At 33.2% G+C, this 23,966-nt stretch overlaps 3 protein-coding genes across 7 annotated transcripts; 2 read left to right on the top strand and 1 right to left on the bottom strand.

Annotated features, from left to right (window-relative positions):
- Positions 1-4,615: 4,615 nt before the first annotated feature.
- whd (carnitine O-palmitoyltransferase whd) lies at positions 4,616-16,101 on the top strand. 4 transcript variants are annotated; one of them, XM_070650115.1, is made up of 8 exons: positions 4,616-4,740; positions 11,455-11,850; positions 11,917-12,101; positions 12,174-13,102; positions 13,168-13,193; positions 13,322-13,387; positions 14,666-14,804; positions 14,867-16,101. In XM_070650115.1, the coding sequence occupies exons 2-8, from the start codon at positions 11,573-11,575 to the stop codon at positions 15,587-15,589; spliced, it is 2,346 nt and encodes a 781-aa protein (XP_070506216.1). In that variant the 5' UTR covers positions 4,616-4,740; positions 11,455-11,572; the 3' UTR covers positions 15,590-16,101. The 4 variants fall into 4 exon arrangements, with proteins under 4 accessions (XP_070506216.1, XP_070506217.1, XP_070506218.1 ...); XM_070650116.1 differs by lacking the exon at positions 4,616-4,740 and adding an exon at positions 5,683-5,807; XM_070650117.1 differs by lacking the exons at positions 4,616-4,740; positions 13,322-13,387 and adding exons at positions 7,190-7,392; positions 13,921-13,980.
- A 395-nt stretch (positions 16,102-16,496) lies between these two features.
- Positions 16,497-18,391, top strand: LOC139097991 (U3 small nucleolar ribonucleoprotein protein MPP10). The gene is made up of 2 exons (XM_070650067.1): positions 16,497-16,635; positions 16,700-18,391. Exons 1-2 carry the CDS (start codon positions 16,568-16,570, stop codon positions 18,336-18,338), a joined length of 1,707 nt encoding a protein of 568 aa, XP_070506168.1. The 5' UTR covers positions 16,497-16,567; the 3' UTR covers positions 18,339-18,391.
- vir (VIR_N domain-containing protein) lies at positions 18,368-23,883 on the bottom strand. 2 transcript variants are annotated; one of them, XM_070650065.1, is made up of 5 exons: positions 23,652-23,883; positions 23,492-23,591; positions 18,873-23,435; positions 18,590-18,812; positions 18,368-18,537 (listed from the first exon to the last, which is right to left on the bottom strand). In XM_070650065.1, the coding sequence occupies exons 1-5, from the start codon at positions 23,724-23,726 to the stop codon at positions 18,447-18,449; spliced, it is 5,052 nt and encodes a 1,683-aa protein (XP_070506166.1). In that variant the 5' UTR covers positions 23,727-23,883; the 3' UTR covers positions 18,368-18,446. The 2 variants fall into 2 exon arrangements, with proteins under 2 accessions (XP_070506166.1, XP_070506167.1); XM_070650066.1 differs by having other exon boundaries at positions 18,368-18,525.
- Positions 23,884-23,966: the final 83 nt, after the last annotated feature.

Below are 23,966 nucleotides of genomic sequence, written 5' to 3'. Positions count from 1 at the left end.
AGCATGCTCTTTGCCTTTAAGGATATGATTCCTTTATATACGACTGCCAAAGCTGCATCTATTATTACTTCTTCTGAAGACTCACTGGATCCGCTATTATGAATTCTTTATAGAACGCCATAAAGCTCTGTAACCGTCCATCCCCTTTAATGCAATACATCATAATTGACTGATTCAATAAGTTGTTGTTCTGCATTAGATAATACTTTATATTAGCAGCTGCATGATAAATGCAATTCTGATCACAACAAATGGACTGCTAATGCAACAAATAGCTTTATTTATCTTATAGATTCTGTTCTCATTTCTATTGTCCTAATTCTTCACAAAACTTCATCTCAGTCATGACTTGCCAATTTTTAACCTAAATTCCATTTGTAATTAAAATTAATGCAGACACAAACTGTCTTCAAATTGACTATAATTAAAGAAATCAACATTTAAGGAATTTAGTCAGCAGCAAAGTCAAGTCATTTATGTCAGCAAATTAACATAGTTATTTCAATTATTTTACTGTAATGGACAGCATAACAGACAAGAAGGAAAATTACCAAAGCTAATGTTTCTCATGAACATGAAGCCCCTTTGGAAATAAAAAAAAAGTAGCAAGTAGCAATATCAATAACATGAAAAAGAAAAAAAAATTGAAAACTCATCGCTCAAGGCTCCTTCATCAGTTCAAGTTTACTGTTATGAGAGAAATATCGATTTCCGCAAAAAAGAATTGCTATTTGTGGCCAATAAAGAAGGAAAATTTTTCATTAAAAACTTTGAAAAATGAAAAGAGGGAATTTTATTCTTTTTTTTCTTGTGTTAGTTCCTTTGGGGATATTTTGTGAGAATTGAAGTGGATGTTGAATTGTATTATTGATACATAAGTGTGGAGAGATGTTGCTCTCTAGACAATGGTTTGAAACTATTATAAGTACTTGATTTTTTTAAAAAGTTAAGGAACTGTTAACAGGAATTAAGTCAATTTCATAATACCCGATAACACAGAATGATGGATTTATCAAAAATCCAGGCCCTAGGCTCACATGACTCCCAACTTGGTGCTGAATTCGGTTTAAATCTGGAGCCATGCCAAAGTTGGACCGATATTAGGCCGGGTTTTAAACCAATTAACCAGACTTGGACTTGAACTATTTGAAATAACTTGATGCGTATAAGAATCGAACTCGCGCTTAGGCATTTGCTAAAAGGTTAAAATTTCCAGACACTTGCTATTACAACAAAACGAATGAAGGTTGTTAAGAAGCTTGACAGAATACTAACTTAAATTACTACTTGCTTGCTATTTACAAATGAGAATTGAGCATTTAATTAGTAGTAATAGCAGATTGATTAGTCAAATTGCTTCCTATGTGAAGTACCTTGGTTCGATTCCTAAGGAATTTCTATTTAAATGCGTCCTTTTCTTTAGTAATGAGGCATACCAGAGCAACACATATGAAGCATGCTCCCGCCACGAAGCTTTTAGAGCTCCATCAAAGCTCTTTTATTAACATAAAATGGAAGGCACATCTGTTTGGCAGCCAAATGGATGCCACGCGTGTGGCAACTTAGAAGCCCTAAAAGCAATTGTGAATGTATTCCGACAAAACACGACAAATTTTAAAGAATCGTGCAAAATATTCAGCTTTAGTCAAGCTTTAAGTAACCTCAAAAATTATCTTTAATCCCCAACTTTCATGCCCAAAGAACCAAACCAAATTCCCACAAGGATATTCGCCTTTTCTTTCATTCCAACAAGCTTGTTAAGCATTCAATATTGAATGTCAATTGGCAGAGTTGATTATTAATGGCATACAATGAGCAGTCATTGTATAGATTGAGAAAACTATCATCAGTTGTAACAGACGCAGAAGTTCCATTCTTAATGAAAATTGGCAGTGTAGACTGATTGAGAAGTTTTTTCCCAGACAAAATATTCCATTTCGTCTGCTGCTGAATATAATTTATTTTTCTGTGGAACTTAAAGACCATAAAGTCAAGTCCATCCAACAAAAACATAGCCTGCATCATTAATCCAACCAAACTGGACATCGCAATGTTATTGAAAAGGCAATAAATTACTTCTAACCATGAGATGAATGAAACGGACTGTAATTCTTGTGAGATGACTTGTAGAAAAAAAGTATATATAAAGCGAATTGAGAGATGAGCCCACTCAACAGCAGATATGAAAGCTTTAGTTCCTAATGAGAATAAATGTTGATGATTTTTGTGAAGAGCGAAAATTATTCGTTGGCATTTTTTTATCTTGATGAGCTTTACTTCCATTCCTTTTGGAGCAGTGTTGTCGAAACTGTGGAATTAAGCAACATAGCGTAGGTTGGCAATGAAGGCAGTAGTATGGGAATGAGCCAGTTAAATGTCAAAAATGTGAATTTATTCAAGCTTTGCGATTCGCCCAGCAATAAAGTCAGATGGAAAGCCTTTTGTAGCAGCCTAGGCTTCAAGTAGGAGTATGGTTCCAGTAAGTAAGTTCAAACTTAGTTCCCCTGCACAATGGTGACATGAACCGTACACCGCGTGCAGTTTCGATCGAGATCTACAACCAAGATTAGCCATAACACTAAAAAGGTTGAAAAGTACTGCCCTTAAGCTTATCGTGGATGAGTTAAAGAATGTTATGTCCACAGATATTTCAGTCCGCGATAGCTTTTGCGGAACCAACTTCAAAGCTGAAAATTTCATCAAGATTCTAAACGATTTTTAATTAAATTTCATCAAGGTTTTTAATTCTCGTTTATCTCATTTGCACGTGCTGAAAAGTTTCTAATTAAATTCTAGGAATCAAATTTTGTAGACAAACTTTTCATTTGAAGTAATTATTTTGCAGACGTGAAAAGCATGCGAATTTTGAGTAAGATGAAGATGAAGATTAATTGGAAGGTGATTAGAAGAAATTTTTTTATTAAATTTTTTTGGTGCTAATTTGAGGAGTTTGAAAGGTTTAATTTAAGAATTATTGGCAGTGGTGGCTGTCATTGGGATTAAAGATACTGAAATTTTCTATTAATAAATTGTTAAAGATTGGTTTCTTTTATAGAATTTCTCAAACTTTTCGCTTACAAGATTGTTGTATCAAAAAATTGTAAGTAATTTTTCATTCAGTTTTGTTGAAGACAAAACTTGTGAGTGAATTCAAATTTAACTGACAAGTTCAACTGACAAGATTTCTATAAAAAACAATTTATGTATTTTGAATTTAAATTTTCAACTTTCAATTAAACAGTATAATGACAATCAATATGTTTGACCAGCTTTGAATATTCAGAAAGAATATTTTTTTAAATCCAAATTTCGAAGCATAAATGTTGGCAAATGACTGTAAATTAAGGACTTTAGATTGTGTTAGGAGCAATATTTTCACATTAATCAGTTTTAAAGCTAATGTTTTTAGATATAATTTATTATGGACACATTAAAATATGCATGTCATTAGTCCGATTGACTGATACTGAATACCGTACAACTCAATTGAAGAAGTCTCCGTCATGAAGTTATTAATGCTCTTCTAAAGCTCTTTTAGTAACAAAATGGAAGGCTCCTCCATGTAGTATCCATATGGTTCCTTGAAGGAATCTTATCCATTTGTGCCATTTGTGAATTGGTATAAAATGTCGTGGTAAAAACATTTGAATTTTAGCCCTTCCTTAAAGAGAATTAAATTACAAAATATATTATTTGATCTATTTAAAGTACCTAATAATAAATTAATAATCTGATCGGCAAAGCATAAAAAACTTAACGAGTCTCTCCAACTCGTTAAAATATCAAAAACCATAAACAGTAGCAAAGCCAGGTAAGAAAAAATGACTGTCATTTGCCCTGTATGCAGCTACGCTACGCTATCTTTCAAAATTGGTGAAAAAGCCCCTTAACTTTGGATTACAAACTTTACAATATCAACAACAAGTTGAAGTTTATGCTTTACTACATATACTTAAGTGCACGACATTATTTTTTATTCATTATCAAAGTTGACCGCATTCAAGCAAGTTCAGTAATCAATCAGGTTGAATTAAAAAGTATTTTATTGCATTAAAATTAAATTCAGTCAGGTAGACTATCTAAGTATAGATTCAGAAACTTCAAGTGTCTTTTATTATCAATACCAAAAGCATCAAGTATCGGAGTTAAGGTAAGCAACATAATCATGAAAATACAAAGAAATTTATGATTTTGATAGAATATGCTAGAAATTTCATTCATGTTTTAGATTATTCTGTTATTTCTATTAATGCTTACATGTTGAAAAATAGAGTATTTTTTCATAGATTCATATCAAGAGAGTAAGCATGAAACTCTCTCAGAGAGGAAATTCTTATTTACGTTAAATAAAATATTTAAATTCCCCAAAAGTTTCGATTTCTGAATGAAGTTTGGTCAAATTTTTAACAAAAGTTGTGAATTATCAAGTCAAAAATCAATTAAGTCACATAAATCCTATTGTCTCTGCTAAATCCATCCATAAATTAAGTAACAAAATCTCATATCACCCATCCACGTGCGCCACAAACCTCTCTCACTCACAACCAACTGTCTGAAAATGTTGAGCACATAAAAACCTCGAGAGAATCAATCTCGAATGTATAAGTTAGTCAGGAAAAATTCGAGAAATTGTCGAGACACGAAAATATTTTGCTCTTGAAAAAAATTAAAAATTTTAACATAAAATTCACATAATTTGTGCCTTAAACAGTGTTAATCAACATCCAGTGGTCTATAAAAGTGAGTTTCAAGAAGTTTTCATTGAAATATCAAGTTAAAGTCACTAAAAATTAGTTTTTAAAATAAATCATAGAGAAAGTACATAAAAATGCAACAGATTATGCAACTATACTTAATCATAGATTCTCATATGCATTTTGTGTGCCGTGCGAATAAATTTTGAAAAAAATTCATGCGAAATGTAGAACAAAATTAAGTAAATTTTCAATATTTGTACATCTACGCATGATGCGTAAATCGTACAAAAGACTGTAAAAATGAGTTTTTTTGTTATGGCTGCGTTTCAAGGTCCCTCATTTTATTTTGTTGTTCTACAAAACGGAAGGGACGACGTGACATTGAGCATTTCTGTTTTCTGAGTGAATGATCAATTTTAATCACAAAATCTGCTAATTTTGTGACTTTTTGTAGCTAAACTTCCTCAAAACAAACCAAAAGTTATTTAAATTCCTTTCTATTTGCGCAATAAATCTTGTTTGCCGTGCCAGTATCACATAATTAGCATTTTAATAAACAAAACAACAAGTACAGACATGATATAGCATGTAGTAAATAGAGAAAATGCATTAGAGCATTCTAACACAGACTCACGACACACCTCCAAAAATATTTTGTATTTTTTGTCTGAAAGTATTGGCCCCTAACAGCTGGGGTGCTTGATTGTGTTAGTGATAATGTTTACCGATGAATGAATAGTAAACCATAAGAACGTTATGTGCCGTTTTAATATGTGGAAGTCCTTGTAAATTTTAAAAATTCATATTAATAGATATGATTTCAACACATACAAGCTGTGTATAGAGTCGGTAGTATTTTTCACGGCAATATTTTTATGTGAACACGATTTAAGTATTTATTATGGATGGAAATACATCCCCAGTCAGGTTTTTAAATTTATTTCAGTTAAGCTATACTTAGTCAGTTATTAGTGAAACTGGTTTCTGTCAAGATTATTTGCTTGTTTTGATAATACTCATAATGCCTCCTTGTCCTAATTAAATGATAAGAAGAAGTGCCAATATAATTTTTTGGTCTCACTGATAAGGCAAATGAAAGCGTTCAAAAGGGTAAATTTTTTTGGACAAATAAGTAATATGTTATCAAATAAGTGATGCGCATTTAGGGGCATTTAAGGGCTACAATTACTTCAACTACTGTCTTTAAGAGGAGTATAGACTTCTTCACATGAAGTATTATTGATCTGCTCATATTGAAAATTTGTTAAGAAGACAGTCAAGTTGAGAGTATAAAAATTACACAGCTACCTATCTAAGACGTGTGTTCTATTCCCAGTAAGCCGAGACTGATCGTTGTGATACTTAACAATTGTATATTTAGTACAAATTCACCCAAATTGATAGATTATTTGACTAAATTTTATATCTAGTCTTAAGAATTAGAGCTAGTTCTAAGGACGACAAATCAGATCACTATACGGAACAAGTAGGTTAATCGATCCGAAATTCCTAGAACTAGACATACATCTAGTCAGAACTAATCGAATCAAGAACAAATCATTCATCCTTTGAACTGTAAACTGAAAGTAAACTGTAAACTCAGATTAGTCTTAAGTTTAGCATTTAGCTGTTCAGATCTAAAAGATATATAGGAGAGATTTGAGGCGGATAACTACTTTTTTTAGGGTTAGATTTAGTCAACCCTAAGAGGCAAAGAGTATGCTTTCGAGAGCTTGCTCACCTTAAATATAATAGATGAGCATGCTTGTGAGCGTTGTTCAGTTTACTCAGCTCTAGGGAGAGCACGCTCTGTGCCTGCTAGAACGAACCATCGAACTCAAAACTCAAATTTGAACCTAGTGTTTATATAGTGAGAATCGAACCTCAGATTAGTCTTAAAATAAATGAAATTGTCTATGTAATGAGTGAAATGCCTTCGATCTTGTTACCATTACTCCAATTGAAGGTAATACAGTTACATTATATTCTGGATTCACTTCTTAATTTTCCTAAAACTTGAGTGGAATTTGCCCTTCTCAATTAACAGAAATGTGTAAATAAATTCAGTCAACAAAATGCCAATCGAATTTCGCAAACATTCGTCAAATATTGCGGCAAATAAATCACTTGACTGATAAAAAAACAAACATTTCGTTGAAAAGATCGCGTGTGATTAAATATTTTTGTCACAGTCTATACTCAAATATTCTCGTGATTCAAATTTGTAATCAGCGGTTTCAAAGTTCATAACAATCCGGATCCAAGAGACAAAGTAGAATAATTTTGATAATGCATTAATTCTTCGATCAAAACAAAAGTATATAGAAATGTGGGCATAGAAGCATAATCAACATTTGCCTCTTATTTTTTCTGTGTATGTACAACTCTATTTTCTTCTGTTTTGGACTTTGGACCTACAATACTTGCGTCATGTTTATGTATGTGGTTGTGAAGTAGATTTTTTTATTTCTTCTTTCCACGTCTCTTTATTTTGCTCTAGCCTGCAGTTTCGTTCGAGACATGTGCCAGTGATCGCGTTTAGTTTTTCATTGCGCTCTTCCTGATATTAAAAATATTTTTAAAATAATTTTTCTATTTTTGAGTTTTAAAAAAAAAATAATTAAATTTATTTGACTGCTGAGGAAAATTTTCAATTTTGACTGATTTATTGTGGCTTAATAGACATTTGGAAAGTGTAAGTTTCTCAAGGTCATTACATGATAATTTACTTGCCATATTTAAGTGAGAAAAAAATAATTAATTAACGATAACTGTGCACTTGATTTATACTTTATTTACAATCGCTGTAGAGCAAGTCAGACATTTTACTTGCTAAAAATATTTTTTTCATTTTTTTTTTGCGTTTTGTGATATTTCCTTTACACATTTTGGTAGATAAAGTATTTCTCGTTATGTAGGTCAGAATAAATTCAATTTAGTAATTAGCTGAGTGAAGAAGACATTACGCATAAAAATTATTTGGTAATAGTCTGGCTGTGTATACAATTTTAATTGCTGAGTTTTGGAAGGTTTTGCACTATTTGATGGCATTTTTATGGGATTAATTTATGGTGCCTTGGAGGGGGTCTCAAATTTGTGGGTTATTTTAATTGTTTCTGCTATAAATTTCAAGTTTAGTCGCTTTAGTCAATTAACTTATGATTAATGAGGTTTTAAATCATTCTTCCATAACCCGAGTGGACAATAGTACGCTAGAATTAGTCAGCTTGCCTTTAACTATTTATAATGCATTTTTGTCAACTCAGATAAGTTTTTTCGTCGATCGCATAATTTTTTGCTATTTTAAATGTCAATTTTAATGAAATTCAAATTTAATGTATGCTAAAGTCAAGATAAATCCTCTTATATAGAGATTGCTCAACTATACGTATTGAGAATGTATCAACTGTCGTTTAAAATTCAAATTATATTTAAAACTTCAATTAGTTGATTTCACCCTTGCATAGTTGTTGACCCCTTCATATAAATACTTTAGTCTGTTTTCTAATTTCAAACAATTAACACCATAATTATTTAAATTCATAAGGAAGTTTTTTAATTATACTTATTAGTAAATAATCGTTGTTGCTTTATATTCTTAATAATACGGAATTCACTATGCTAAAGTAAACAATAAAATTTGTTGCATTCTGAAGTTTAAAAACAAATATCAAAAGATTAGCTGGTTTAGCTAAGATTAGCAAATATTAGATAGATTAATTATTTAAGCTAGTCAAAATAGTAAATAATAAAGCAGTTACAATGCTTCTGTATCCACAAAATTCAGCTAAAAGTAGAAAATTTTGCAAATCAAATTTCAATATTTTTTTCTTTCATAGTGTTAGTGTTTACAAAAAATTCAAATGTTTGACCGTTAAAAACGGCCATATTTTTATATGAGAGTAGTTGACCCCCAAAATCCATCCTACATACATATACCCTTGACGTCTCTCAAAATAAATAATTTTCGTCATCCAATGGAAAATTTTGAGCACATTCTCTAAATCTAAAGATCTATAAACAAGCCTCTTGAATTCTGCTTTCTAACCCAATTTTCTCACTGATAAGGTTAAAAATAAAACTTGCCACGCACAGCATATTAGGTAATTTTAATCTGCAATGACGGAATTGACGCAAATCATTTCTAGTACAATATTTTGAAAACACAAAACCAGCCGCATCGCTAAAAATGCTGTATAGACTAAATCTGAATGAATGAAATGACGAATATTGTTATTGCTGTAACAGGTTTCTGAATTGTTTACAAAAACTCACGGAAAACAATAATAAATAAATAGAAAATTATAAGTCTCAAACATGTGAGAACAATATTAAAACGGAATTGATACATTTACATGGGGTTACCTTGAATGCTCTAAGTCTCCCTTAATAATCACTTGTATCGTTATGACTATGTAAAGTAAATTAACTTATTTTTTTTAAAGTGAATAATTTTTTTTCATTTATTGGACTTTGGATCTACTATAAAATTAGTTAATCATACAAAAACAATATAACTTGAGACTTGTTTATTTCTCATCAGCCACATTCTCGTGCTTGACATTTCCAACTCACTTATACCAATATAGTGCAACATGCCGCTATGAAACGTCTACAAAAAAAAAACAAGAGTAGATTAAAAGAAATGATGTTTATTTGACACCGCATTGGAAGCATTGTGGACGTCACATTAGTATCGATTGTACAGCTGTAAGCACACGAATTAAAGTGATCTAAATTATTGTTTACGCAGGCTGTTTTTTGAGTGTAAGGACAAGTTTCAATTTGAGTCAAATGTACATAAACAGAAGTTAGTGAAGTAGGTTAGGTTATTTTTGGGAATTTGGAGGTCTATCCATGGATTCGAGGTTCTAGCCATCGGTAGAACCAAAAAGCAGTGTCTTCGCCTGTCAGGGAACTCATACCCAACATCACAATCTATTTAACCCTTTCCTCAATACAAAAACCACCAAAAGACAGAAGTTCCATAGACAGTTCCACAGAACATTCCATAAAAGTGAATTAAACCCTTTTGACCTATTTAAAACTCATAAACTCAATCAGCCGTAAGCCATTAGAAGTAAATAAATGAAGAAAAAAATAAACCTCTGCATATACAAAGTCCAAAACATTGAGTTCATTGACAGAATGTTGTTTACAAATATCCACAAAGAAAACAAAATCACCTTGAAAGACACACGGCTAAACGTACGGATTTCATAATATATCCATCTGCATCTGCAAAATGGTCTTATTGTATACTATACAGAAGAAAAAAGAAATATATCCAAGTGAATTGAATTGTGACATAATATCTAGCCATGCCATTGTGGCTGTTTAGTGGAAACTTGAAAGTGATTTAATTAGGCTTGATTCTTATTGTGCAGTTCGTAGAACTATAAGTGAAATCGAAGGTAAATCGATAAAGTTCAAAGGCCTCAACATCAACAGTTGCTCTAGGTCAGAAAGTTCACGCCAATATTTTTAACAATTCAAAGGTTGTTCCGTTACATCACTTAAATAATATTGCAATTTTTTGCTGTTTACAAACATGTCAAACTGCTTTGAGCACATGTTAAGCATGTGTATATCAATTAACATCTCATTCATAAGCCATGTGGAATGCCTTAATTGATGTTGATGATTAGTTCCTATTGATCCAGTGAGCATCAATAAAGCAGTTGCAATAAATCTTAAAACGTAAGAGAACTATTGCAAAAATAAAAACAAACAGACGCCTTTCTATTATGAATGCTGCTCGTTGACCGTCAAATTTATTCACAAGTTCGAATGATATGGTCAAGAAACAAGGCAAAAGCCTTCAAGACTTGATAATAAAATGGTTCGAAAAATAACACAAAATTCAAATTTATGGATATTGACCGTCAAAACAGGCAAAAGAGTAAAGATTGAATATACAAGAAGATGGTAAGGCAGTTATGCTATCTGGTTTCTACCTAGGTCATCCGAAATTAGACCAGAAATGATATAGTTACTTCCGTAACAGGCAAAGAGCATGACAAACTTACTTTTTTGACCTATCTCAATTATGTGGATTTAGAATAGAATGGCATCTGAGGTATTGAGTCACTAGTAGGAGAATCTGCTACTGCAAGAGTAAGGCCTGTGTGGTCCTGCGGTTAGACAACAGGTTGGCTATCTTTATCACTTTATCATATGAAGACGAGAGTTCGATTCCCATCAATGATGTTGATATGACAATAATGCGCACTATACTCATGAAATTAGGAATTATAATTACAAAGTGTGCTAGTAGAGAGTATACTCACTAGATTAAGAATGCTCAGTAGATGTTAGGGGTTGCCCAATAATTCACCTGTTGCTCAGACACTCATCAGTCAATGATAAATCACATTTCAAGTGAAACAAGTACTTGAATATTCAGACTGTCCTCAATTCCTTCAAGAATTTACTAGAAGAATTGAGTCAATCAGTTCACATTCAAGACAAGTAACGGTTTTTTATCCGGACAAGTCTCTAGAGTGACAAGTTGAGTCAATGACAATAGCTGTCCAACACCAATAATTAAGCATGCAAATGAAATTCCCGCAATTTCCACTCAATTCTGCCAATCTTAATGAAATAATCTCCACAAAAACCAGTTTGTGGACAATTTCGAGTCAACAACTCGTGACTAATTTTTATCAGTTGTTAATTTTACGTTTCATTCATTTATTCATTGAAGGCCTGGTAAACTGATAATTAATTTTTTTTATGTCTCTTATCTTCCTTACAGACGTAGAAGTACAAATCGACAACTAAACTATTTTAAGAATTAAGCCTAACTCATCAAACTAAGAAGAAGAATATTTTGTGTCTGTTAAAAAAGAGGATCAACCTCTTAAAGCTGAATCATGGCTGAAGCACATCAAGCTGTCGCATTCAGTTTCGCCATCACCCATGAAGGTTGGAATGTTGATTATGATCGTGAGGTTCTTAACCTCGTCTGGCAATCAGGTGTAAGGTCATGGAAGAAGAGATTGGCAAGAATAAAAGCCGGTATACGTAATGGCGCATATCCAGCACATTTGGAAAGTTTATGGGTCATTATGATATTGGTGACATTGATGCACTATGCAAGTAAAAAAGTTCCATATGATTTAGTCAATACAACTATGAAAATAATGCCGAGGTAATTATGCTGCTTTACTTCCTCAAATTCATATTTAATACAATTTTATTTCACATTCCCCGACAGTGATGGAAGCTTCTGGCACTTCATTTCATGCATATTAGTCGCAATTACGTATTGGATATTGATATGTATGATAATGCGTTACTCACTCAAAGGTCTCTTGATATACAAGGGATGGATGTATGAAGCACGTGGATCTGGCTCCAAAACAAGCTTATCAACTAAAATTTGGTTTGTGCTTGTTAAAGGTAAGTTCTTATCAGTTCCAGACTAATTTCCTTCCGCATTCACTAATCTCATGTCTTAAAATTCATTTATAGTCTTCAAAAAATGGAATAATCCAGGACTTTATAGTTTTCAAAGTTCAATTCCACGCTTGCCACTTCCTAGCGTACATGACACAATGACTCGATGGTTGCGTTCAGTTCGTCCACTTATGGATGATGCAACATATGAAAAAGTAACCAAAGAGGCAGAAGAGTTTGAAAATGGAATTGGAAAGAAGCTTCAAAGGTATTTGATCCTTAAAAGCTGGTGGTCCACAAACTACGTGTCTGATTGGTGGGAAGAGTATGTCTATCTCCGCGGCAGAAGTCCACTTATGGTCAACAGTAATTTCTATGGTGTTGATGCTATTTTCACACATCCAACAAAGAATCAAGCTGCACGTGCCGCAAGTGTCTGTCATCTTCTCCTTCAGTTCAGACGAAGCATTGATCGACAGGAACTAGAGCCAATCATGGTTCAAGGATTAATTCCACTCTGTTCATGGCAATATGAAAGGACATTCAATACAGCTCGTATTCCTGGTGTCGAGACCGACAAGATTGTTCATTACAAAGATTCCCGGCATATCGTTGTCATCCACAAAGGCTGTTATTACAAAATGCCAATTTACCACAAAGGCCGATTATTAAAACCATGCGAACTTCAATATCAATTTGAGCAAATTTTACAATCAAAATCAGCTCCAGTTCATGGCGAAGAATTCTTGGCGTCATTGACAGCGTGGGACCGTACCAAATGGGCTAAAGCAAGAGAAATGTATTTCTCGCGTGGCGTTAATAAGACATCATTATTTTTAATTGAAAGTGCTGCTTTCGTTGTGTCATTGGACGATGAACCATTTGAGTTTGACTTGTCACAGCCTGAGAAGCTTGATAATTTTGGACGTCATTTACTTCATGGAAAGGGATGTGATCGATGGTTTGACAAGAGCTTTACGTTGTGTGTAGCTACAAATGGACGAGTAAGTTTGGAATTTTTATTGATTTTTATGGAGCTACATGCTGATTATTGTCTTGTTGTTTACAGATTGGATTCAATGCAGAACATACATGGTAAGTATCCTTAATTATTAATCATTGACAGACAATTATTTTACGTGGTGGAAATGCCAACAAAAATGTCAACTTTACGGATCAAAATTTTTCACATCTTATCCTTAAATCATCTCCACAAAATAAAGGGGCGACGCTGCCGTGATGAGTCATATTTGGGAAAGCTTAGTTGTCGACGAAGGGCAATCTGGACGGTAATTGAATGATTAATTTGCCTTATCTTCCTTTCGCTTAATGAATGTGATTCGCTCTAAATTGTTTTGTACTTTACCCTACTTTACTTTCTAAAGTTGTACTTTGTAGCTTAATTTTTTTTTTTCTTACTTTAATTATTGTGCCGTAGCTTGATTATCATTTATTTATTATATTATTTGCACGTGTACAGTTTGATATTGGAGGCGTCTCCAATTGTAATTTGATATCCTTATTAGGAATATGAATTTTTATACCGAAATTGCATGACTACTTGAAAGATCTACATGGAACTACCAGTGGCAGCTGATGTCATCGATGTAAATAAGCAGTCAATTAGATTAATCGCATTTGAATGCTTAGAACTCAATAATTGGACATTCTACTTATAAGATCATCTCACAGGTCTTCAACTTTCTTCATCCATAAACATTTTTGGACGCTCAAAGCCTTCTTTCCACCACAAGACATGAAATACTTTTGAGCATTTAACTTTTTGCACATGAATTAAGCATTTTTGATAATTTTAATGTAGGGCCGATGCACCAATCATGGGACACGTATGGGAGTGCTGTCTTGCTGATGATCATGAAGGGTAAATGATGACTGGATTTTCCAAAAATGGAAATCCTGAAAGAATCATCGTTCATGCTTCAAAATTTGTCTTACATGCACATTTTGGAGAAATTTTGGGATAGATTCTTGAGATTAACACATTAGAAGTAGATTTAGAAGATGTAGTTGTGTATACAGTAATCCAAGAATCCATCCTGGATGATAACAATCAAAATGTAAACAAAGAAAAATCTCGAAATTTCTCCAAAATTTTCTGTAAATTCTACCTTAATTAGACATATTTTGGTTACTACTAACACTGTATTATCTTCCTAAGAGTCACTAAATTGAAATCAGATGATTTACTTTAGTGCCATTAGGGTTTCTTTACTAAATCACAAAATTATCTTTTTGCACATTGGTTTTCTACTAACTTGAGTATCATTGCATGTACAAAATCTTTTAGCATACTTTGATCTAAGTAATCAGAGCTTAATCTAATCATTTGCGTCATCAGACACTTGTGATCGATTAACGAAGTTGATCTTTAGCTTCCTTTTGTTCTGAATACTAAGATTAGAAAAATATTTGTTCCTTACTATTTTTAATTTGGTTTCTTAAATGTTTTCTATCTTTCTCTATCAAAATTTTCATTGTTTACTTTGATCAAATCTTAAAAAATATTGAATTAAACTAACTGAATCATTGTTTGGGTATTTACACAGATATGACGAGAATGGCAACACACCAGGACAAATTGAGCAACTCCCACCAACACCAACTAGATTATCATGGAGCTTTAATGATGACAGCTTATTGAAGACAATTGACCAAGCCTACGATGATGCACAGAAGGTTATTAGTGTAAGTATTATCTTTGTCATCTACTGGAACTTCCAAATATTATAAAGTCTTTCAACTTTTAGGACGTCGACTTAAGAATCCTCGTCCATGACGCCTACGGAAAAGGATTCATGAAGACATGCCGCTGTTCCCCCGACGCATTCATCCAAATGGCTCTACAACTTGCTTACTATAGAGATTATGGAAAATTCTCATTGACTTATGAAGCATCGATGACGAGATTATATCGTGAAGGTCGCACAGAAACTGTCCGTCCATGTACAATTGAGTCTGCAGCATGGGTTAAAGCTATGCAAAATCCAGAAGTAAACGCAACTGAAAGAGTTCGATTGCTTGGTGAAGCATGTAAGAGACATCAACAAGGATATCAAGATGCAATGTGTGGCCGAGGAATTGATCGTCATTTGTTCTGTCTGTATGTTGTGTCTAAGTATCTTGAGGTAGACTCGCCATTCTTGAAGGAAATTTTAAGTGAACCATGGAGATTGTCAACAAGTCAGACACCACATGGACAGACACCAAAAATGGATTTGAAGAAAAATCCAAACTTCATTTCTGCTGGCGGCGGATTCGGTCCAGTTTCATCTGACGGTTATGGTGTGTCATACATCATTGCTGGAGAAGACCTGATCTTCTTCCACATTTCGAGTATCAAGAGCTGCAATGTTACAGACTCTGAGAGATTTTCACAGCAAATTTGTCGAGCACTTGCGGATATGAAGCTTCTATTTGAGCAATATAAGGTTGAGCAGAAAAAGTCACTGACAAATGGAGCATCGCATTAAATTTTTTAGTTATAATTCTTATTGAATAAGTAGTTTAATGACTCTAAATCATATTCAAATGCATATTTTAAAACTGTTACCAAGAGAACTTACAATGCAATTTTACAGCCGACATTAGGACATCACAATCTGTTGATTATTTTAGATGAATTATTATGGTAGATGGGTAATTTAATGTTGTAAGAATTAAGAATTTAGCTTATGGACATTTAAATTGAGTGAGGAATTGATGGAATTTTTGAAAGTTTATGTGAAGAGTTCATTACGATTGCTTAAGAAAGGAATAGAGGAGAATAAGAACCGGTAAACAGTTTGACTTGACTTGGTAGACGATATATGTACCTTTGTGAAGCCCACTTTGTGATTACGGGACTCAGATATTAGATACCTAAATGATTATCATGAAAAAATTAATCTATTGCTAAAAAAATATTTACGCAATTATCAATGCAACATGAACTTTGTTAATAATATTATTTTAGAAGAAATAAATAAATGATTCTCCTAAGAAATTGTGCCTTATTACTTATTTTTAAGATTTTTCCAGTGTTCTTCCATTTTATAGCTTTATATCCAGTCAACCAAGTTGGAATAGTATCGGAATTTTCAGTTTCATTCTTATGTAAAGCGTTGCTGTAAATGAAAACAATAACGGCTGAAAATATTTTGAAAATTTAAATATCAACAGTTGCTCAGTTTTTGAATTGAGCAATTCGTCAAGGGAGTGATACTCAAAAATTTGAATAAAATTTAGAAAAATTAATCATATTTAAGCATTTTATTGGATATAATTTACAAAAATAGTTATATCATTGTCAGACTTTGATTATACTTCACTTTTGGACACTGAATCTAGACTTAATTACATTTTATGAACATTTTAAAATCACATCGAGTTTTCACACCTTGATAGTTTGTTTACAGAAAATAAAATCGCACGTGAATTATATTTTTATCGGAATACTACGTTAATTAATAATGGATAATATATCATCTGCCATAGAAACTTTTAAATCAATCACAAAACATCCAGAGTCATTCTTAAAGTAAGTCAAAAGTTTATAATACCAAATAAATCCAACAATCACGTTTTTATTAATTATTTTATAGACAACAAAATGAAAAGGCCAAAAAGATCCAGCAAGAGATGCTTGAAAACATCTACACATGCTGTAGAGATTTACAAAAAGGTCAAAAAAGAAAGGCACTTCCTAAATTAATAACAAATGGAATGGACGTAGAGTCAATTTGGCAACAACTTGAAATCCAGAATGAAGAAAACTTCCAATTGAATATAAAAGATGTTTCAAAGTTTCTAGCAGTCAATAGCGACAAATTTAAAATAAATTTAGGAGATATGTCAGATGATGATGAAGAAAATGGAAGTAATGAGGAACAAGACGATGAAAGTGATGAAAATGAACAGGCATCAGATAATGAATTGGATGAGCAGGAAGAGGAGAATAATAGTGAATTAGATGAGCAGGAAGAAGATGATGACAGTGAATTAGATGAGGAAAATACAGAGCAGGTCTCAAAAAAGAAATTTAAAGGCAAAAAGTCGATTGTTGACGACGAGTTCTTCAAACTTAGTGAAATGGAACATTTCTTAAAGGATCAAGAAAGTCGAGACATGAATAAAGGTGCTCCAAATGAAGAAGACATCGATTACTTCGCTGAAGACAATGACGAAATAAATTTAGAGGAATCACTTAGATATTCAGACTTTTTTGACCACGACGATGATCCAGAAGAAGATGATGGCGAAGAATCTAACAATGAGGAGGCCGAAGAGGATCCAAATGAACCAAAATCATCACATGAAGTTAGACAAGAACGCCTTAAAAAGAAAATTGAGAAAATGGAAGAGGACATGCTCGAGAAAAAGTCATGGCAAATGAAAGGTGAAATTAAGGCAGAAACTAGACCACAAAATTCACTTTTAGAGGAAGTGCTAGAATTTGATTCAGCAACAAGACCAGCTCCAGTCATTACAGAAAGTGTCTCAATGAGACTTGAGGACATAATCAAGCAACGAATTAAAGACAAAGCATTTGATGATGTCGAGAGGAAAGTTAAGCCATCGGACATCCAATATGAATACAAGAAGCAAGTTGTATTAGATCAAGAAAAGAGCAAGCAATCATTAGCACAGCTGTACGAAAAGGAATATCTCAAAGAACTCGAGAAAGCTGATCCAAATGCAGCAGATGTCGAGGAAGAGGAACCAAAAGCACACAAAGAAATTCGTGCAGAACTAAAAGATTTATTCGAGAAACTTGATATGCTGTCTAACTTCTATTACACGCCACGACCAGCACAGCCAGAACTCAAAATTATCACTAATCTACCAACAATTGCAATGGAGGAAGTTGCTCCTGTAGCCACAAATGATGCAACATTATTGGCACCAGAGGAAATAAAGAGGAAAGTTAAAGGCGGAAACATCATCGGTGAAGGCGAAAGAACAGCAACTGACAAGAAGCGAGAAAGACGACACAAAAAGCAATTCCAACAAAATAAATTCAGTAAGGAAAAGACCACCGACAAGACTGCTTTGGTCAATAAAGTTATGAAGAGCAGGAATGTCGAGAAGATCAAGTCAGTTACAGACGATTCCATGAAATCATCATCAGCATTCTTCAATAAACTTCAAGACGAAGCATCGCAATCACTTAACAAGAATAGAACAAAGCTGAAGAGAAAACGTGACAAGCCTGTCCATCAAGCCAAGAAGCTTAAATTGTAATTAAAAATTGAAATTTTTTGTTTTAAGAATTAAAGTCTTTCAAGAAAAAAAAATTTGTTTTTATTATTTGCTTTAATTAATTCATTAATATTTGTTATAATTTATTATTTAACGTGGAAATCCTCGTCCTCGTCTGATGGGTCTGCCGCCACGGAAAGTTCGCGGATAAGTGTTGTGTCCCCTCGGGCTGTTATGAAAACTTTAATACAATTAGTATGCAAAATTAAGCTTTAAATTCTATTATGTCTTACCTAAAACTTGTTGATCCTCGGCCACCACGAATAAAGGAAGCACGTCCGCGACTTCGTGGATTTGTCAATATTTCACGCTTATTGTATGATGATTGACCGCCACTTTCCATAGCAACAAAATCATCAACATGCAATGATGGCGGTCGTGATGTATTTGGTGGTCTTGACCTGAATATATCGCCGCGGATTGCGACACGCGAAAATCCTCGTCCACGTGTTGGAACTAGAAATAAATTAATTTTATTACATAATTGGACAAGATTAATCTCAAAAAGTAACTTACATTTATTGAAAATTTTCTTCTCAGGACGTCCAGGTATCGTTTCAGATGTAGCAACTTCAATTCGTCGTGTACGGAAACACAAGCTAGGCTGATTTTTATCTCTATTGCTTTGAGGTGACGATGACAATGCAAGCAGCCTCTTACAATCAGACTTTATGTCAGTCTCAGTTGGCAAACATTCGCGTATAAATTCATCCATATCGAACTTTACTTGATCATTAATTTGAAGCTCTTCATCTTCTGTTGGACTGCATGCATTTAACATCCAATAATCCATTGTTATTTCCTCAATGTTATCGCTTACAAAGTATGGGATTCTGGACGAAAATTGTGTGACAATTCCTTCAGCTTGTAATAAGCTTATATCGTCATCAGACGATACAACAACATCCAGCGTATTCTTTGATGTCTCACGTAATTGATCCAGCAACAAGTCAAGATCAACTTTAACATTTGTCAAGACTCCATTGACCAAATCTCTCGTATCATCATCCTCCTTCTCAACTTTCGGTTCATTTACAAGTGCTTTAAAAACTTGAAGGAAGTGAATTTTGTTGCCATTCCTATACTCATCGGAGTTCCATTTAAGGACATTAGACAGTTCATTATAGCTTAACGAGATTGTTCTTGGCGGTAATGTTGACATTTCATTTGTTTCAATATTCACAAGTGATCGTAGTAAGTCCATTATGTCTGGTATTACTTGCATGTACTTTCGGTCATTTTTACACTTTTCAGCAATAGAATTAAGACGTTCAACAACCTTTTCATCCTTACTCGTCAATGCATTCTTAAGAAATTTAAATGTTACATCACGTTCGGTCAGCAATGTCATTATCCTTAATGATGAATATGTCAAATTTTCAGCTCTAGTCTTTGTAAAATTATCAACAATATCGTCGACAAATTGTGCTATATGTTCCTTAAATGGTAAGCCACTTGCAAGAATTAATTCAGGATTATGGTCGGATCCAGTTAACATTGATATTTCACTATCAAAAAGATATTGAAGGAGCATATAGACATAAAATTGTGACAGTACATGATCATTATTTCCATCATTGGATATCCTTAACAGATGTGACAACACTTCAGCTAATTTACCACTCAATATAGATAGAACTGAGACTTTTACGCATGCATGACGTACTAATAATGCTAGGAACTTTAACAGTCTCGATAATGTCACAGATCCTTCATTATTTCTCTCAGCTGCCTCCGCGAGTATCATATCAACAACAGAACGTGCCACAAGCAATGTCATATTTGGAGCCAAATCAGATAATTGAACACAAACACTGTACAATATTGATAATAAATCTGTGCTACAACTTATACAAAAAGTTTGTATCATTTCCATAATCAGTTGACTTTGTGGATGTAAATGTGCACTCCATAATTGCCGTTCCGTTATTAATCTTTGTGCTTCTAATTTATTTATTTCATTTGATTGTATCGGAATTGGCAGAGGTAATGGAAGTAATTCACTTAATATTGTTAATCCTGATATAAATCTATGCGGTCCATTTAATGTATATTTGATAATTTCACCAAACATTTGTGTCCATAAACTTTTATGTATATTTGTTGTATTCATAACATCTGGACTTAATGATTGTGTATAACTCAATAAAATTTTAATTATTTCATTTTGCACTTCCTTTGCATCCTTATAAATTGAACATCGTGAATTTATGCTGTGCATTAATGTATAAGTTTTTAGTAGTGTCTCAATTGCCGTTATATCCTTGAAATTAACATTCCTTGACTCGATCACTTGAACGAGCATTTTCCTTAATATTTGAACTGTTGGATGGACAATTTTCATCATTAATGCTCCTTGATTTGCACCAAATAGATATGCATGAATCATTGGCTGATCAAAATGTGTTGAAATTTTCTCGAGCACAGACAGTAAAGTTAATAGACCATCATTATGATACAGCAAAATTGCATAATAATCACTCTTTAATTCACGATAATCTGACTTGTTATCCACGGCAATTAGATACTTTAAAATTCTCAATGTCATGATCAAGTCACCTGGAAAATTGGTCAAATATTCCAAATTTCTCTTAATGATCTCAATTAACGGTGATAGATCATCATAATTGAATAGTTTATCTACTTCCAATGGCTTCAAAAATACAGACATTTCTTGAAGCATTGCAGCTACAGATGGCTCAAATGAGTCATGATGCTTAACGAGGTTCATTAAAACACCTTCATACTTCCTCAAATAATCCAAATTCTCGACATTTCTCACAACAAAGTCCACAATATCAATACAATAACTTAAAACTGGAGATTTATGCTTAAATCCAGGTGATCCATGTGCCGCACTAATTTTCTTCTCACGATCAATAAGATTCAAAAACACACATAGATTATCATCCATAGCTACATAATCCAGTACATGTTTCTTTCCAATTCCAACGCATAAATAGTAAAGTGAGTCCAGTTTTTCAGCAATATCAATTTCATCTGTCAAATGACTTATCGAGTCCATAAGATACTTTGTTTCCATTTTATATGCAATCTCTAATCCAATATCAATATTTAAATTCTTGAGTGTCTCATCGCTGCTATTTGTTGTTGTACCTGGTGTCGTATCGTTGCTAGTCTCATTATTAGTTGATTCCAATAGCATTTTAACAAGATCATTGGACATGTCAATGTTATCGGATAGGTAATTAAATTCTTTTGTATTGTCAAGCATCAATCGGACATAATTGAACACTAAAAATGTTAATTTTGATGATATAAAGTTCTTGACATTCAATAACAGCACTAATGTCTCCATAAAGCTGTGAATTTTATAAAACGACACAAAATCTGGCGATTTAACTTTTGATGGTATTTCAAATTGGCTTGCAATTGGTACAAACTTTCGAGTCTGTAATATATCTTGCTTATGTGACACAATTAATGCTGCAAATAAATTTTCAAGTTCTATAATTTGTTCATAATCACAACACTGTTCGGTCCGTTTGCACTTTCGAAATATTTCAATTGATAAATTCTTGATACTTTGCAATGTCTCATAGACATGCATTTTCTTCAATATTTGTTTTAGTGTATAGAGCAGCCTAATATCAATAATTGAGCTCAACATAGTCACTATGTTTTTATATCCATCAAATTCTATAAACTCATTAATTCCGTCACTTGTATCAATTAGTTTATGAACAACTCTAGCAACAAGTAATTTCACTGGCATTGGAACTAACTGACACGGAAATAGATCAAAGAGATTTTTAAATAAATTATATTTTTGATCCTGAATTATCCACTTAAAGACTGTTGAATTATTAGCAAAACATTCAACAAGTCGAATGCCTGCTTTTAAATGACGAAGATTACATCCAGCTTGATGATATTTTGTTGATTCCGAATAGCTTAATCCAATCTTTATGCACGATAAGATGACATTCATGACATTAACATCAATAGTTTGAGTAAAAATTTCAATTTGTTCTGATGATGAATGCAGGCAATGAATTAATTGCTCACAAAATGTCAGCCAACTTTCATTGAGACTCTCACGATGACTGAATGCTTTGTTATATGTTTCCGTCATCTTATGCAATTGATCTCGTAATTTGTCAACCTTACATTTATCATGAGGCTTTTGATCAGCTTTTCTTAGATTGTCTGTAAATGGATTGAACATTTTGATGGAAAACTCCTCAATATACATTTCGTCCGTAAAATCATCCAGTCCATTTACTTCATCCATGATATCGTCATCACTTAAAATTGGTTCCAATTCAATAGGCTCAACATCTTCCATTTCTGTTGGTGATTCTATCGGAGTATTATTATTTACCAATGATGGCGATAATGGACAGAATGTCGTCGATAAATGTGTTGACTGATCGACATAATCATTATCCAATGAATGATTATTTTTCTTTAACTCATCATCAGATTCTGGACGAGAAATTCTCGGCGATTGGAGTGGTGGTGAACGAGGCTTTCGACGATCATATCTTAGTCTCTTACTATGCTGAAAACTTTCTTCTGGACTATCACTTGTTGACCAATCTCGTTTAGTTTTTATAAGATCTTGTTCCTTACTCGGTGATCTCGAGTAAATATCAGCAGGTGATAAATTTGGTTGGTCGTCCTCCTTCAAATCGTCTGCAATCGTTGACGAAACTGTTGGATCACATGAGGAGTTTTGATCCTGAAAATCATTATGGTGATTATTTGTATTGTATATTTCACCATTTTCACTCTCGTTCGTCTCATCATTTGAAGATATTTGGACAGCACTTCCTTCAACATTGTTACTTCCAACAATTTTCTGCATACTTCCGTAGCTTATTACATTTCCATAAACGGCAAGTGTAATAGTTGTATAATATCCCTTCAGCACTAATCCATCGGTCGGAATTCTTCGCATATCATCCTTGCATTTGAAATTAATGCACTCGTTTTGATTGTAGGAAAATTTTCCTAAACGCTCGAACGTACTTGCTACATTTACACTAAGATCATTTACAAAAAATTCTATATCGAATTGAGAGGGATTTGTTGCTCCTAATCGATTTCCGCCACCTAGAAATACACTAATTAATCATAATGTTTGTGTTAATTACAGTAAGATAACTTGCCTGGAAAGTCGGCTTGAACACGAGCACCTAAAGGAATTATGCGAATCTCCGAAATGTACACTGGATTTTGTCGAAATTGAACTAAATCGAGATTAAGCTTCTGTAAATACACAATAATATTGTTAGGGACATCCTTATAACATCAGAAAATGCCATTTACCTCGTGTAAATCGTGAGAAAATGTATCAAAGAAGATTAACTCTTCGCGATTCGACTCTTCACTATTTTCAACCATTTTTCCTAATTTTCAAGCATCCACTTGAACAATCCTCTATTTTTAACAACTTTTTGCTATTGTAGATGAAGCATTTGCGATTTAAAATGTAGTATTTATATAGATTTTATAAATTTTTAATTTAGTTCACGTAAAAAACTAAACAAAACTCGATCAACGCGACATCTGGCGGACGATCTTTTAAATTTTTCGATATTCCTTCTCTTTGACTGTGTCTATTTCTCCCAGTTAGACTGTTTT

The sequence above is a fragment of the Chironomus tepperi genome, unplaced genomic scaffold (genome assembly GCF_022539635.2).
Source record: "Chironomus tepperi strain 1889 unplaced genomic scaffold, CSIRO-AGI_Ctep_v1 contig_445, whole genome shotgun sequence".
NCBI classification, from domain to species: domain Eukaryota; kingdom Metazoa; phylum Arthropoda; class Insecta; order Diptera; family Chironomidae; genus Chironomus; species Chironomus tepperi.
This window is presented reverse-complemented; position numbering and strand designations above follow the sequence as displayed.